We start from the raw sequence: 16,126 nt of genomic DNA, 5'->3' as shown, positions 1-16,126 counted from the left end.
CCCCCAGAAAAATAAAAATGTAATTTAATATAGCTCGTCTCTTCCTTTGATTAATGTGGAGGATACACAGAGCATCACTTAGGGCAGAGCAATTTAGCAGGAGGAGGAAGAATATTAAATGACCAACATTATTCACTAGATATGGATGTGTGTTTGGGGAAGATCATTATATTATTATCGAATAGAAGAAGAAGAAAGAGGAGGAAGTGGTGGAGTAGGAAACATAGGACTGAAGTATAATCGTATGTCTTTTCTGGCATTGTGAGATTAATAGATTTTGGAGGGAGGGCTTTTTTTGAGTCAATAGTATCCTTCCACTTGGGGAATAGAAGAGCCTGTCAAAGAGCAAAGATGGTATTTTCATCAAAAAGCAAGTTCTGTGTAGTGGATTTGATAAGCTTGGATTTGTTTGTTAGATATAAAGACTTGGCTCTAGGGCTAGAGTCTAATGGTCTATTCTTACCAGTATTCTTTGCTTGTTACTAATAAGCACAAACAATTTTCAGCAGATGAAGGAAGAGACATGAGTTACCTTGAATGGGAACTGCGGTTTTTCTCATGTGGCAATTCCTGGGAAAGGGCTTCACAGCTTCTGTGCAGACTGTGGCCTTAAATCTTAGCTGCAAATAACCTCTGTCTCTGCAAGGGGACAGATTCATAGGAGGGACACATTTGCTAAAATTTGCTCTGTGTCCTGTGTTGATTCTGTTATTGGTATAGCTCTATCTCTATCTGCATCACTGTTGGGTGTCTTGTCTCCCCAGAGGAGGTGCAGTAGCTGTGTAACTCACTCAATTTCAGTGTCATGCAGAGGATATTACATAGATCAACATAACATTATGTTTTCTGTGGGCTGCTGCAAAACATGAAGGTCATTTGTGGATTAAATTCTTTCCAGAGGCAAAAATCTACTAACTGATGTCTGGATGGCCACAAAGACCAAATTCAACCCTCTCTTTCTACTGGCTTTTAATTTTTCCAGCTGTGCTTCTATGTGTTAGATGACTGCTTTCTGATGACTTCAAGTGCACATGGTGGTGTGTGTGTGTGTGTGTGTGTGTGTGTGTGTGTGTGTGTGTATGTATCATACCAACCTTTCAGATCCTCTCTGGTGCACATTAATGCAGTTTAGAAGTTATTTATTTCACTCCTTTTGATGATTCAAAAGTTATGCAATTACATGTTCATTTAAATCTCCCTAAGATGATACAGTAGAAGAGTCTGCTTAAATCTACAGATAGGTATAGGTACATTCACCATCAGGAAACCCCCAGGATCAAGGACAGCCAAGTTTGCTAGTGAGTTCACTGGAAGGATTGACTCCTAAAAAGGATTTCTCTGGGGCTCACAAATTTTAAAATAAAATTTTAAAATGCCATTGACTTGAGGTCAGTAAAGAGTTGAAATTCATATCCCAAGACTCTGAGAGGAAGGGGTTGGTGATTACCATTGGTCTGACATAATGAGTTTTCAATAAATGCTTTTGAAGTGAACAGAAAGTGAGGGCTTTAGTGGTTCTGCCTGGACTCGGCTAAAAACCATACTCATTTCAATGACAGCATAGAGGACAGTAGAGGACAGATGAGCACAGTGATTAGGATTCTGGATGTGATGTGAGTTGGACTTGTCCACCACTTGCTAGCTTAGACCATTAAGTTACTAAACTTCTCTGTTTCAATTTTCTCATCAAAAATGATTATTTGAAACGATCTTGATAATGCAATTTGTCTGGCACACAGAGTGGACATCCAGTAAATGCTAGATGTTATTAATAAGAGATGTCAGTTCGGCACTCAAGTGACTCATTCAGGATCACACACTGGTTGTCACTCAGCAGTCATTCTGCTTTTCCTTTGCTGTTACAGTCAGCCGCCTGCTGGAGAGAATGTTTTCCCAGTCTTCATCATGGGCATGTGTAAGGCTTTACCCTGGTCCAGGAGGGCCAAGGGAATTTGCTGGGAGGAATTTGGGGAGCGTTTCTTCCCGATTATGGTTTTGATCTTAAATGGCCCTGAAGATCCATGGGCTAAAGACTTGGTTACCAACCTGTGGCATTATTGTGCAGCATATAACCTTTAGGATTTGGGACCTATGGATGGAAGTTAGGTCACTGGGGCTGGGCCCTTGTGGGGGGTCTTGGGACCCTCTTCTTCCTCTCTTTGCTTCCTGGCTACCATAAGGTAATTAGCTTTGCTTTACCACTTGCTCCCCACCCACAAACAAAGGAGCCACTGACCATGGACCGAAGTGAACCAAAATAAGTCTTCTCCCCATGTAGTTGTTTATCTCAGGTATTTTGGTTGTTTATCTCAGGGATAGAAAGCTATGACACTCCCTAACTAAATAATAGTAATAATAATAATATCATAATAATCATAATAATAATACAAAATTAAACATATACAGGGCAAGAGAGGCCCTTCTTTTCTCTACCAGATGTAGCTATTTCTGTGTGAAGGAAAGCCATGTTATGGCACCTTGCACACATGACGGGAGGTAGCCCTGAGTGTTGATACACTAAGACAAGACACATGCACATCACTTCTATCCTTAATGATGTTGTTACTCTAAGTGAGTCCTGGAACTACATAAACTCTGGGCTTCTAGTATACCAGATAATAAGCATCTTATTGTTTGAGTCACTTCCAGATTTCTGTTTCTTCTTGCTGCAGACATTCTAATGAGTCTTAAAACTTGCTGGAACTCAAAATCTGGTCTTGGATTCCAAAGCCTCTTCCCTTTCCAGCAAAGCACTGCCATCTTAATATTTAGGCCCTTCACCACAAAGCCAAGGCCGATCTCTGTATTTTGGTATTGTGTGCATTCCTACTCAACCTCTAAGCTTTAGGGAAACCTGAGGGCTCGTTGTTTTCTTAATGCTCTCTGAGCTTTTACACCTCTGGATCTGTCCATTAGAATGCCATCTCTGCACTCCCCAGTCTCCATGGACATCACACATGCCTTCTGAGAGTGCCTCCTCTTCTATGAATTTGTTCTTTCTGATGCCTTTTTTTATTCTTTTCTGAAAGTTATAAACAACTTTCTCCTGGTTCATTCATACCTTTTCTTCCTTGGCTTGTAAAGATCTGTGTACACATTTTCTTCTCCACCACACTGTGAGCTTTTAGTGATTGGTACCAAGTCTCATTTCTCTTTTGTACCTTCACATTACATTTTTTTTTTTGTATCCTGCCTTTTAACAGGGCTTACTACATGTTTACTGAATTAAATGTGCAGAATTTTAGAGTTGAAAGTTCTTTCTTCTGAAAAAGCTCTTATTTTCTGAGAATTATAGATGTTCTTATTCTTGATTTCATGACCTCTCCAGGATTCAGAAGATCAATGATATCATTGAAGTTATATTCATTGTTTCATGTTCATAGATTTTATGCGATCAGATTCTTAAAAGATTCAAGGCTCCCCAAAAGAATGAAAACCTAAGTTTAAACTGGAAAGTTGGATAAATACTTAGCCAAAGACACAATCTGGAACATGCATATTTTAAGGAAAATCCGTTGTGAAATTTCTTCTTTTCTCTAAAATTAGAGTGCAAAGAAATAAGTAAAAACAAATTTCTGAGTATCGAACACATTTTTATCCTACTTTTCCACCCTCAGTACAGATTATTACAAGTCTCTTCAAGCCCCTTATAATTCTCTGTCTCTGTTTTCTTTCATTCACTCATGTAAATGAATCCAACCAAATATTCTCTTGCAAGTTGCTGCAATAAGCAAAGAGGTTGTCTTTTGAGTTGGGACAATGAAGAAGCTTCTAGATCTGCTGGAAGCTGGTTGGAAAGCAATGGAGGTAGCCAGCCCCTGCACCAACCTGCTGATTGTCAACATAGGCTCCCTTGTTCACAGGTGCCAGATTGTGACCCACCCCAAGGAGAGAGGAATTGTGAACATTAGCACAGTTGAGCTCTGTGGGGGTCTCTCCCTGTGTCACAATTACAAAAACACCCTAAGGACTGAGAGGAAAGAAAGAAAGACTGTTTTATAGAGTAGGATCCTGTCATTGTAATTATTCAGAATTTGGAGCTACTGACCATCAGAATGAAAGAGACTTTAGGATCCTATAGCCCAAATGGCCCCCTGTGAAGGAGGCTCAGGCACACTTTGTTTCCCTTGAGGTTTGTTTTCATAGTTGGAAACAGAGAGAGGGAAAATGTAAATCATTAATGACTCAAAAATTACACATCCCCATTTTCTAAGATTTCCCTGAGATGGAGGTGAGATGAAGCAGAGGACAATGTCCAGACAAATCAGTGGACTTTCCCCCTTTCTTTCCTTTTTTTCCAGTGGGGTGAATTCTTTCATTTAGCAAAAAATTGGGAGAAAACATGTTTGTTCCCCCTCCCCAAGAAAAGAAAAGGAAATTCTTGTACTGCTGTTTAAAAATAAAAAAAAAATTTTTTTAGAACAAGTTTTGGTTTCTTGCACTCTAGTACTTACAACAGAATGTTTCTAAAATACACTGTATAGAATTAAGTTCCTAGGAGAGTGTTCTAAGGGCTCCTTAAATATTTGGGGTCTCATTTGTAAATTGTCTTTTAAATTAATAATAAAAAATACTGTCATACTAAAAATTGCTACATGGCTAATAATTGGCATGATTGAGACTGCCTATTAATTTACAGTGCTGCCAAATTGATCCGTTTAAACACATACCAAGAAGGAACGCTTGCCCTGTGCCCTGCCATTTTGGTACAACAGAATGTTTTTCAGTGACTTTAGCAAATTTAATAGTGGAACACTCTGTTTTATCATCCACATGCTAATGTCTCTGTTTATCTCCAGGAATGCTTTTGTTTTGTAAGCCAGTGCAGAGGGAGGTTGGGGCTAAAGGAAGGGAGGAGTGAACTGACATTTCTTCTCACAGAGTCCTTTGTGAAGGTTTCTCACCCCCACACAAACAGTAGGCCAGGGGCCAGAGGTGATGGCATTATTCAGTTGGATTGTGAAAGACTGGGCAGAAAGGTGATAGTTCAGGAACCCAGGTTATGAAACCCTTGTTGGTACAGAGAGGAAGGCTTTGCTCAGTTCTTTGCAGACCCCACTATAGATTCCTCTACAGAACCTGGCTTTGGGTCTGGCACCCTCTCACCTGCCAAGGCATGGATGATTGGAGAACAGTGGCTTGTTGGGTGGGCACCAGCATTCTCTAAAAGAACGAAAAAATGGACCAAGTCAAGTTCCTCCCAGGAGCTTCTACAACCCTTTTGCAGCAAGACGAAGGCAGATTTCCTGTGAGGACAGCAGTGCTGAGACTGGTGTATGTTGGGGCAGGCACTTGAGACAAGTCACTGTGGAAAATTCCAGAAATAACTGGATGCTGAAGTCTTGGTACAGTGTAGATGGAGGTTATCAAGGTATAGATGTTTGGATTAAAGCTATTTAAAGATACTATCCTAGGATTTGGAGAGGAACATGAAAAAAGTTGGTATCATTTGGTCACTGCTTGTTGTTTTGAATCAGAAGTATTTTGGTACTATAATAAATGAAAACAAGATGGAAAAATGAATGAGAAGTGATGGCTACTCCATTTTGGACAAATGTATATGTGTTCATCTAAAAGCCTTGCTCTCATTGAATTTAAAATTAAGTGGTTTATTGGACTGGGGCTATAGTTCCGTAGCAGAGCCCTTGTCTAGCACATGAGAGGCACTGGGTTCAATCCTCAACAGCACCATGTAAAATAAATAAAATTATAAAAAAAATTAAATGCTATACACTTGAACTCATAAAATTGAAAATTGTCAATAGAATGAATGAAAATAAATGATCATTTAAGTACATACCACATTTCACTTAATGAAACATTTTTTTTAAGTTTCTAAAATATGCAAAACTATAGACAATAGGACCAGAAAAGGCAGGGAAGTGCAGCTTTTACTCTTTTCTACTTTAGGATTGTGATTTTGGCTGAGGCCCCCTTAATAGGTGCTGATTCTGTTAAATAGCACAGCTAATGAATGCAATGGAAAAAACTAGCAAACAAATAGCAAAGCGGGTCTAACATGAGCATGCATCACTAACTTCCAGGAGTGAGGAGGTAGAAGAACACACACAGGCAGGAAAGAGGCACAGAAGGGAAGAGAGACCTCAAATAATCGATTGAAAACATAACTAAAGGTTAGCAGTTCTGCTGCCATTCTTACTCTGTTTCTGAAAACAGAAAGATTAAACAGATTGATTTGCGCTGATACGCTTTGAAATGCCATAAAGGACACCTCTTCTGGCTCAGTATTGATAAACTGCCTGAGTGTATCACTGGCATTTTAGTTTTCCTAGCCCAGCAAGAGGAGGCAGAGAACACATTTCCACCTTCCCCTTCACCCGCCCTGGGAATTGCTTAAACAATTTCTGTGAGTGTGCCCAGGCAGTTCACACCATTAAATGCCCTGTTAAAGGATTCCTTCTCTGGGATGCCTGTGAATTCCCTTGTCAGATGAATGGGAGACATGGCCTGTGACCAGCTGAACTTCATTATATGGTTTATTGCCATAAACTCTTGATAAGTGGCATATTGGGACTTGGGGTCCCGAGCAACTACCTAGAAATGCCTTATGCCCACACCCCACTTTCTTGGTAGGGGATTTATAGGCGCATTCGGCAAAATTGTACTGAAGTGAAGCAGCAACATCCTTCTGACTATTCAAACAAACAGCCACCCTGCTGGCGCTGATCAGTGTTCCTGGGATGGCTGTGATTGAAATTTAGTACTTAGAGTGACTTAATTGGCACGCAAATCTGTTAAGCATATGCACCCCCACACACACAGGCGTGCCATCTGATGTGTCCATAGGGTGCCCTGCACCTCACGTATGCTCACATTTTGCAAAAGAAGCAAGTTCCTAGAAGGAAGCCTGTGCTGGGGGTAAGGAGTAGGGTGGTCCTAGAGGACAGGTCTGCAGGGATCTCTGTCCTCTTTGGATTACCATAGTTCTTCATTTCCTTGAGCTCAGAACAAATCTAAGGTCATGGAGTTCCAGTTTGCTTGCTGTGAAAAAAAGTGTTAAGAATCTGCTCACTGATGCTTCTGTACATCAAGCGCTGTGGCAGCAGAGTGGAACTTGCAAGGATTCAGCACTCTTGGGCAGCTTGCTGCCTCAGAACTCAAGGTTAGAATGCTCTGTGCTCATGGTGGCTAGAACTGATCTCTTGGCCTTCAGAGGGAATCTGGAAATCGATGTCAACATTTTTCTGCTGAGTTGGGAACAGAAGGACTGGGCCAAAAGTTCTAGGTTATGAGTTCCTGGAGGGAAATAGGAAGCTCAAGGAAAACCACGTAGACCCAGCGTGTTCTTGTCTTTCATCACATTGAGCAGGATGGGCTAGTCAGTGGTCAGGAGCAGGCTGCCGTGTTCAGTCTCCCCAAGTGTCCTGGGCCTCCTGTATTTAACCAGGTGGACTCTGATCATTGCTGCAGTCACCAAAAGAAGCCACCTTCTCAAGCTGCCATGATGGCCATGACTTTGATTGGTACTGAGAAGGGTTGGTGAACTGTCCACCAAGTCCCCTATTCCCAGATGAGCATGTCCTGTCCTAATTGGGTCACACACACTCAGGCCTCATTGTATTTCTTTGGCATCAGGAAAAATCTGGGCTCAATAAATATTTCGTCAGTTTTGAAGGGATAGATTAAATAGTTTCACTTCATTTGAGTGAGGTCAAAAATAAAGATGGGTTAAAACAAAATCAGAGGATGATCTGCAGTAAACCTAACGAAGCTTAGGTTCTGGTGACTCTCAGTTTCTCAACTTCCTTCCCAAGACTTTTTGCTAAGTTTTGATTTTATATTCTTTTTCTCATGGAGGCTTCTCACCCACAAATGCTGTAAGTCTCACGATCACATAAAACTTAGACTTGCTCCAGTTAAAATGCTGCTGAATGGCCCTTCTGTAATATTTAGTTCCTTGTATCCAATGGTTTTCTCCCAAATTGGGAAGTTAGAAGAAATAAAGTCAATCTCACAAAGAAAGAGAAAGGTAAAGAACTAACATTTCAGAACTCCATGTATATTTATATGTAATTTGCCTTTATTACCTAATTTAACTTCTTATAGTAACCTTTTATGGTGGATAATATTACCTTCCGCCTGGGTAAATAGGTGGGGACATCCAGGTTCAGAGAAGTAAAACAACATTTCTAGGTAGCCCAGCTAAGAAGCCTATGAACTGCCTTATTGATTTTCCTTACTCCCAACCATCTGCTCAGAGGTTACCTTGTGGGGTGTATATTTGACAGATTCTCCAGCCTTTCCCAAAGAAAGCGTTCAATCCACCAGGGTGAGAAATGCCAGAAATGCTTGGAGTGGCAGAGTGACTTGCTGCAGAGTAACAGGGAGAAAGGTGGGGATGGGATCTGGCCTCAACTCTTAGGAAAGTGCAAGGTGAGCTAACCTTTCCCCAGTGAGTGTGGCAAATGCTGTAACAATTCATGCAATTTTGTTAAGCACCCATTAAAGGAATCCTAAGCCTTCCCTTGGGCCATTTCAATTCTAAGAAATTGTAATTATTTGAGACTAATCATGATTTCCTCTTTTGCCTTCAGGTGATTCTCATTTTGACAAAGCTCTATGACTATAACCTGGGGAGCATCACAGAGAGCTCACTTTGGAGGTACGTAGATTAATCCAGCCAATAATTACTGTTATTTAAGCATGATGCTGGCTATTGCTGTCTCTCACTCTCTACTACTGTTTTCTGGTGGGAAGATTCCTGGTTCTATGCATTCCTGCTTCCTGTCTTCTTTCTCTGTTGTCCTTAGCAATGGGTTGGCCTTTGTCTCCAGGCAAGCCAGAGAATTACCTTCTCCACAGACCTCCTCTCTTGTTCCAGCATATATTTTTATTATGCTCTTCTTTAGGTTGTGTTTATGTACTCGGCTTCCATCGTCCTTACTTATCTTAGCACTTATGGAACAAAGGGGAGAGAGAGGTGTCTTTGCAAAAGGGAGCAGCACAACCTCTGTGTGCGGAAGCCAAACTCCCTACCTGTGAGGTGCTTTCGCAGCTTGCCTTCCATGGTCCTGCAGCTCACTAGCAGTGTGCAGGTGCGCACGCGTGCACACACACACACACACACACACACACCCCTCCTTACATCTGGGACTCACACTCTATAGCCTCTCACATATACACGTAAATAATACTGTTGCCAGTGGACGGGCACAAATACTTTAGGGACAGATTAACTCAGTAACTTGTTGACTATGAGGACAATTTTATAGTAGGGCTATTGAGGGTCTGAAACTAGAAACAGAAGATGCCTTCAAAAACAAATACATTTTATTTGTTTCTTAAACAAAACAAAACAAAAACCTAAGCATTTCTCACTCCTGATTGGCTCTTCCTGCCATCCTGTGCCAGGTGCCCACATCTTAACCCATCTTGGGAGACAAAGAGTGCTGCTTCATATCGGTTAGTCCTGGAACACCTGATATATCTTAGAGTCAAGGGTAGGATGATGATAACCTTAGGGATAATCTTCAGTGATGTCTCTGAAACTGGGGACAGTTTTGCAGGAGCCTCAATAAAAGTGTGATTCTTCAGTGTATTAAGCACCCAGCACCTACCCTATGGTTTATATTCAGTAAGTCTTGATCAGAATCTTTGCAACTCAGCAAGCTTGTGCTTCCTTGATTGGTTTCGCTAATGTATGTACATATGTAAGAATAAAAGCCATCTTTTTTCAACAGCGCATCCGCCCGATACAGTGTAGTTTGATAAGCAGTTAAAAGATGAGCAGTTTTGATTCACAAGAACAGAAGTTTTAGCAGCCGTAACTCTAGCCGTGCAGTGGGAAGGGCACTCAGAGGGGCCTGAGGAGCAGGTTGTCCTAGACCATGGAGCTCAGGTTCAGTGTGCTTCTTTCTCTCTAATGAGGCACAGGAAGAACGTATTTTCCAATTTTTGGTGAGAGGGTGAAGGATAAAAAAAAAACCACACACACACACCACAGTCCAGTACTAGTAAGTGTCCCATCTGAGAGAGCAACCTCAGGGGCTGAAGCTTGGGAAGGTATGGCAAGAATGGCCTGTGGGTATTTCCATCTGTATAAATTTTATTTATATATATATATATATAAAATACCTGAAAATATTTAATGTTTTTCTTTGATACCCATAATTGTTATTGGCTGTGCATGTCATATATTGGAAATAGCTACTGTGGATGCTCTGTGCTATTAGCATCTGGACATTTTGTTACTTTAATAGGAAGAGAACACACTGAAGAGGTCATTTAGAAAAGAAAAGAGAGAATTAAAAAAAAAAAAAAACATGTTTAATACTTCACCCAGGCTTTGGAAGGACTCACACTTTTGAGCAGCTCACGATACCCATATCAGTGATTAGGGAACCTTGAAGGAGGTGTTAATTCAGTGGAAAAGTGCAGTAATGCTGGGTGGATGGAGGATGAAGATCAGGAAGACAGAGCCCCAGGTTCTGAGTTTAGTTAAGCCATGCCTGAGATAAACTAGATAACCAAGTGTGGAAAAGTTTTCTCTTGCAACAGTTCTTTCTTTCTATGTAGAAATCTAGCCTATGCAAAAATTTGAAACCATGTGCCCACCCCAGAGCAGGTTTTACACATCCTTGGGGCACCCATGACACTGAGCACAGGACCTACCATATAGATGATGCTCAGTTTGTTTCTGAGCTGACTGGTAAACACAAAAATTTTATCTCTATCATGTGATCATCCATTTATAATTTCCATATTTCATCCATTTATTCAACAAAAATGTATTGATTGACTCCTTTATTGCATTGGATTATTCTGGTAGAGGGAGGGGGAGGTGAGTGTGTCCATGAATTACTAGCACAGGGGCTCTTTCTTCTAAGGTTCATTTCTGGAGGGGGACAGAAATCTGCAGACACTTAAGGTGAGAGAGAAATACACTTGCGTGTAACCCCTCTTATGTAGTTCTACTGAATAAGGGACTTAAGCACCACCCAGAAGTGCCAGATCCCAGAATAAGATCATTCTAACACAAATAGACAAGTTGTCACACAACCATAAGTGCTGGAATAAAGAGGAGAACTAGTGTCACTTTTTATCTTTGCTTGTGTGCATATTTTCTCCTTTCAACCAGCCTTTAAGTCCTTAACCCAGCACCTTGCTGGTTTAATCAAAGTAGTGATGATGCTGATGATAATCGTAATAGTGACAACAGTTAGAAATAAAGAAAATTTATTGAGTGTTCACTATGTTTCAGGCATTGTGTTTAGCGATAGACATGTGTTATTACAACTTCTTAATTAATTTTTAGGGTGTGCCCAAGGTCACATAATTAACAAGTAGCAGCCCATAAACCTGCCAACAGACATGTTAGGAAATTTCATACATTCATTGCTTGGCTTCTGGTTGATCTTTCTCTACCAACCCCTCCCAATGTGTGTGTGTGTGTGTGTGTGTGTGTGTGTGTGTGTGTCATATATATATATGTATGTATATGTCTATATATGTATATATACACATATACAAACACAGACACATGTACATGTACATATATAGAGACTGTAGTATTCTGATCAGCATTTTCCCTACTACTGAAAAATACTGAGAAATAGCTTCTAATCTAAAAGGTAGATACAAGCACTTTTTAATTGAAGCCTATTCTTTGAAAATTTTTGTCAGCTGAATAGTCAAAAGCAAGCAAGTGACAAACGCCCTTGGGGTGTTAGCATAGTCCAGAGGCCAAGAGACATTTGACCTGGGTTCTCATGACCTGGGGCTTTAAACCTCTCTGGATCTAAAACCCAGGGATGCCAGGCCCAGATGACTCTGCAGCAAATTAATGAGCTTTTGCTCCCAGCTGGTCTTGTCTTTGATGACACCTTAATCCTGGAGCCAGCGGTGGACTTTGTTTTGCATTGTGGAGTCAAGCTGGGAGGAGAGGTGGGATCCCTTTCAGAACAATTAACTGCACCTCAAAACCAACTCCACTATAGGGTGGATTAAGCCTTGAGATTTGTGGAGCACTGCGGTGTTACCATTCTGAAGCAAGATAAGCTTAAAGGTTGAGATAAATAAAATGTCAAAATCTAGATACTGTATCTCTGAGAAGAAATAGATTCATCTTCTCTCCCTCTTGTACTCAGGTAATCAGCTGCTGAGAGAGGTTTAGCTGGTGAGAAAGCCCTAGGGAACTCTGGGGAGCTGAATGCTCACTCTCTTAAAGGGGCACACACCCACCAGCCTGTCTGAGACATTGACTACTGTGGCTGACCTGTCAAATTCAGTGTCCCATTCTCAGATTCACACAAAATACAAGCAAAGTTCCCACTGGATCTCAAAAACTCTGCACATCTCAAGCAGCAAAATCTGCTTTGCTGACACAAAGGAACATATGGTTAGAGTAGAGAATGGGTTAGGCTTTTTCAATGATTCTGCACTGGTTGCCAGCCCTGTTTTCCATATTCCCAGGAGACACATAGTGATTATCCAGAGAAGTTCCCTAGTGGTGTGTGAGGACACAATGCCCCATGCCACAGGGTGCTCCAGGCAGCAGGACAGTCTGCATCGTTCGGGGAGCTTCTGGGGCTCAGGCTGAAGCAAGCTGATCTGAAGAGCGTGAACGTTCCCAGCCTGATGCCCATTACCTGGAAGCCTCTTCTGGAAGCCTCTTTTCTCTTCCTTCTTTATGTCTCAGGGAAGAGCCACGGTCTGCCTGGATCAGATTGTCCGTGCCAGCAGTGAAGAATGTTTTTCTCAAAATTGGGTTTTCATTCAGCTGTAAACACAAGGCTGTTGGACAGAAATACACACCCTGAAAATGATGTGCGTGATAATTTCCCTGCAAGAGCACTCTTCGTGTTACAGGAACCCAATGGCACTGTGCATATCCATGATTGCAAACATTTGGCACCTCCCCCAGGTGGGCAGGAGACAGCCAAGCTCCACACAAGGTCAGGAGCCACTTGCCTTGTGTTCCTTTGCATTCTGGATTCTACTGAATTTTTGTAACTCCCACTCCTATCCGTTTTCTGTGTCACGTGGACCTGCTTTCGGTTTCTGGACTTAAATATACATTTATTTTATTAAACATTATTGTTTTTTTAACACAAAAATAACTCATTATAATGTCAAAAAATGCTAAGATGGATAAAACCAGTGTTAGTAGTTTCTTACTTCCCACCCAGATCCAGCTTTCCTGAGGTCAGTGGTATTAATATTTAAGGGTGATTCTGTTCATATCTTTAGAGCTGAAGTAAAAAATGCCAATAGATATATACATATTATGGCGCTGAGTTTTTGTGTATGTGTTTGTGTAACAAAATAGGAATATACTATTCACTGGTCTCTGACAACCTGCTTTATTTCATTTACAGTGAGTCCTGGCTATTTGTCCAAGTGAAAATATTTTTAAAAATTGGGTTAGGGTGATAAGGGCCCCATAGGGTGGAATTGCATGTGGAGTTAAACCACTGCATGCCTGATTAGCCTTATGCAATGCTTCTTATGTGCTAGGAAGTATTCTCAGTTTTTAAAAAAATTTATTCCAACAACCCTATAAAATGGGCCTTATTAGTATTTCCAGTTTCCAGATGAGAAAAATAAGGCTTAGAACTATTAGACAACCTGCTCAGTGGTCATGCAGCCAGGTAAACAGCAGAACTTGGCTCCTGACTTCCTTTTTCTTCACGCCTGTGCTACATTGCCTCTTGCTTACCCTTGTAATGGATCTTTAGTCCCTTTCCTCAGTTTTTGCTAATATATACACTACTTATCAATGACATATTTTTAAACATGTCCCTCAATTTTGGTAACTATCTCTGTAAAATACTATACAATCCTAAAAATGATGTTGCTGTATCAAAATATGTGCATATATAAGGTAGATAGATGCTTGAGGTTACATTATAGGGAGGTTCAAACAGCATACCCACAAGCAATAACATGTTTCAAATGGCCCCAGACTTTCACCAGGACCAAGTAATTTCAGTACTTATTTTTATCAATGTTTTGGGCAAAAGCAAGTCGTGATCTCAGTGTGTTTTAGTGGATATTTCCCTGATCACTAGTGATAGGGAGTATCTTCTGGGCTCTGCCACTGTGTACCACCTTTCTGCCCTCATCCCACCTTCTAGGCAAAGGTGTAATTGTTTCTCCTGAATCCTGCAGTGCCTTATGTATCTTTGTCTTCTGATGGTTATCAGATATAGCTTTATTTAGTTTAATTCACAGACATCTACTAGACCCTTCTCTGTGCCAGGTACTGTACTAGTCATCAGTGGAAATAAATTTGTGAATAAGAAATTGTTCCTGCTGGGCGCTGTGGTGCACACCTGTAATCCCATGGCTCCGGAGGCTGAAACAGGAGGATAGTGAGTTCAAAAAGCCAGTCTCAGCAATGGTGAAGTGCTAAGCAACTCAGTGAGACCCTGTCTCTAAATAAAATACAAAAATAGGGCTGGGGATATGGCTCAGTGATTGAGTTCCCCTGACTTCAATACCTGGTACCAAAAACAACGAAATAAATAAATTAAAAAAAAAAACCCTGCTCCTTCCCTACAGAAACTCAAAATCTAGTGAAGGTCAGACACTTAGTGAATAATTACAGAAGTGTGGTAAATGCAATGTAAAAGTCACGTGCGATTTACTGACATGTTTCTCTGATTCCATGCTAGCCTGCAAATGCAGACTGTGGCCATATCTTAGTAGATGTGTTGTTATGGTTTCATACCCTTTGTTTTTCATGTGCTGTAACCCAAAGTAGAACCTAGCTTCATGTTAAGTATCATTACATTCCCTTTGCTTTGAAAAAATATATTAAGGCATTATTTAAGGTTGCTGACAGGTTTAGGTATATCTTGTTTACGTCCTAAACTTTTAACCTACCACTTTACATGTAGGAGATACAGTTTTGAATAATGTGCTACACGATTTGGAGAAATGCAGTCTCATTGCGCTCCCTGAGGAAGAACGTGACCCATGCCAAGCAGGAAAAGACTAGTCAGTGAATCTGGTTATGTTCATAGAGCCCTGGGCATGCTTGTCAGCCTCCTTGATTTTAACAGGATCTTACTGCACACCACATGAAGGCTGTTTCTACAAGGATCTCGCTGTGTTCTGCCCAAAGATGCTACAGACTTTCTGGAAGATCTGTGAGACCATGAGAGCCTGGCCTCAGCTTCTGTATTTGCGCTCCTTATCTGCCTTAGTGTTTGACACTCTGCTGAGCTCTCCATTCTCCTTTAAGCAAATAATGGATGAAATACACAGTAAAGCAAGCATCATCCTGCTGGTCTAATAACTTTATCAATATGAACCAAGAAAGCATGTGCAGAAAATTTTGCTAGAGAAAAGCAAAGCTACTGGTATTCTAATATCAAACCTGGCTGTAGATTGAAGAAGTATTTAAAATGATAATTCTCCTTTTCTTACACTGCCTTTGAGCACTGCATGGTGAAATCTTACACATTCACAGAGTCCTTTAAGATATAGATCACCACCATCTGGTTTGTTGATAAAGAAATGCTCTCACATCCTCATAGACCTTCAGAGGACTTCCCTACTCACTCTAGGCTTTGGTTTGCCCTTTTAGGTCAAAACTTGAGATTTTCATTTATAGTTAATCATGCTCTTTGAGATTTGGGCACACACACACACACACACACAATCAAAAGAGTCTTAGGACATGTGTTTTATACCCTCCAGAAATCTAGTCTCATTATTCAGGAAGAACAATTAACTCCTCTCGTTTTTCAGTCTTAACATGAATACTGACAAAAATTTTAAAGACCATTTATAGCTGCCCTATTAAAGGTGGGCCCTTGCTTCTTTCTACCATTGCTCTTTGTTTATTTCATTTACTGCACATGTTATTATCTGTAATTTTATTTACTACTGATGACACCATACAAATATGAATTCCCTAAGGGAGAGAGACCCTGTCTTTTTTATTCAGTGCCTGGGAAAGTGCCTGGCATATAGGCAGTCAAGTGAGATTTGGCAAATTAATTGAATGTGTAAATAAATACTTAGCTAGGCTTGTGCTAAATGGCATGAATCCATATTCGAATAACATCCGATTGTTGTCCTTAAGAATTTCACAGTCTAGTGGGGTAGACAGATAAGGGAGACAATAGATCCATTTTTCAGGTGACATTACAGAGGT

General features: G+C 40.7%; 1 protein-coding gene across 7 annotated transcripts in view; it reads left to right on the top strand.

The window, feature by feature from the left end:
• Positions 1-16,126, top strand: part of Sorcs1 (sortilin related VPS10 domain containing receptor 1) — a 469,029-nt gene that overhangs the window by 161,991 nt on the left and 290,912 nt on the right. For all 7 annotated transcript variants that reach the window (XM_048807293.1, XM_048807294.1, XM_015494770.2 and 4 more), the window contains exon 2: positions 8,556-8,623. In XM_048807293.1, coding sequence (XP_048663250.1) covers positions 8,556-8,623 — 68 coding nt within the window. The remainder of the gene's footprint in view (positions 1-8,555; positions 8,624-16,126) is intronic.

The sequence above is a fragment of the Marmota marmota genome, unplaced genomic scaffold, assembly GCF_001458135.2.
Source record: "Marmota marmota marmota unplaced genomic scaffold, marMar, whole genome shotgun sequence".
In the NCBI taxonomy this organism is placed as follows: domain Eukaryota; kingdom Metazoa; phylum Chordata; class Mammalia; order Rodentia; family Sciuridae; genus Marmota; species Marmota marmota.
Note: the sequence above shows the minus strand (reverse complement) of the source record. Positions and strands in the feature narration are given on the sequence as shown.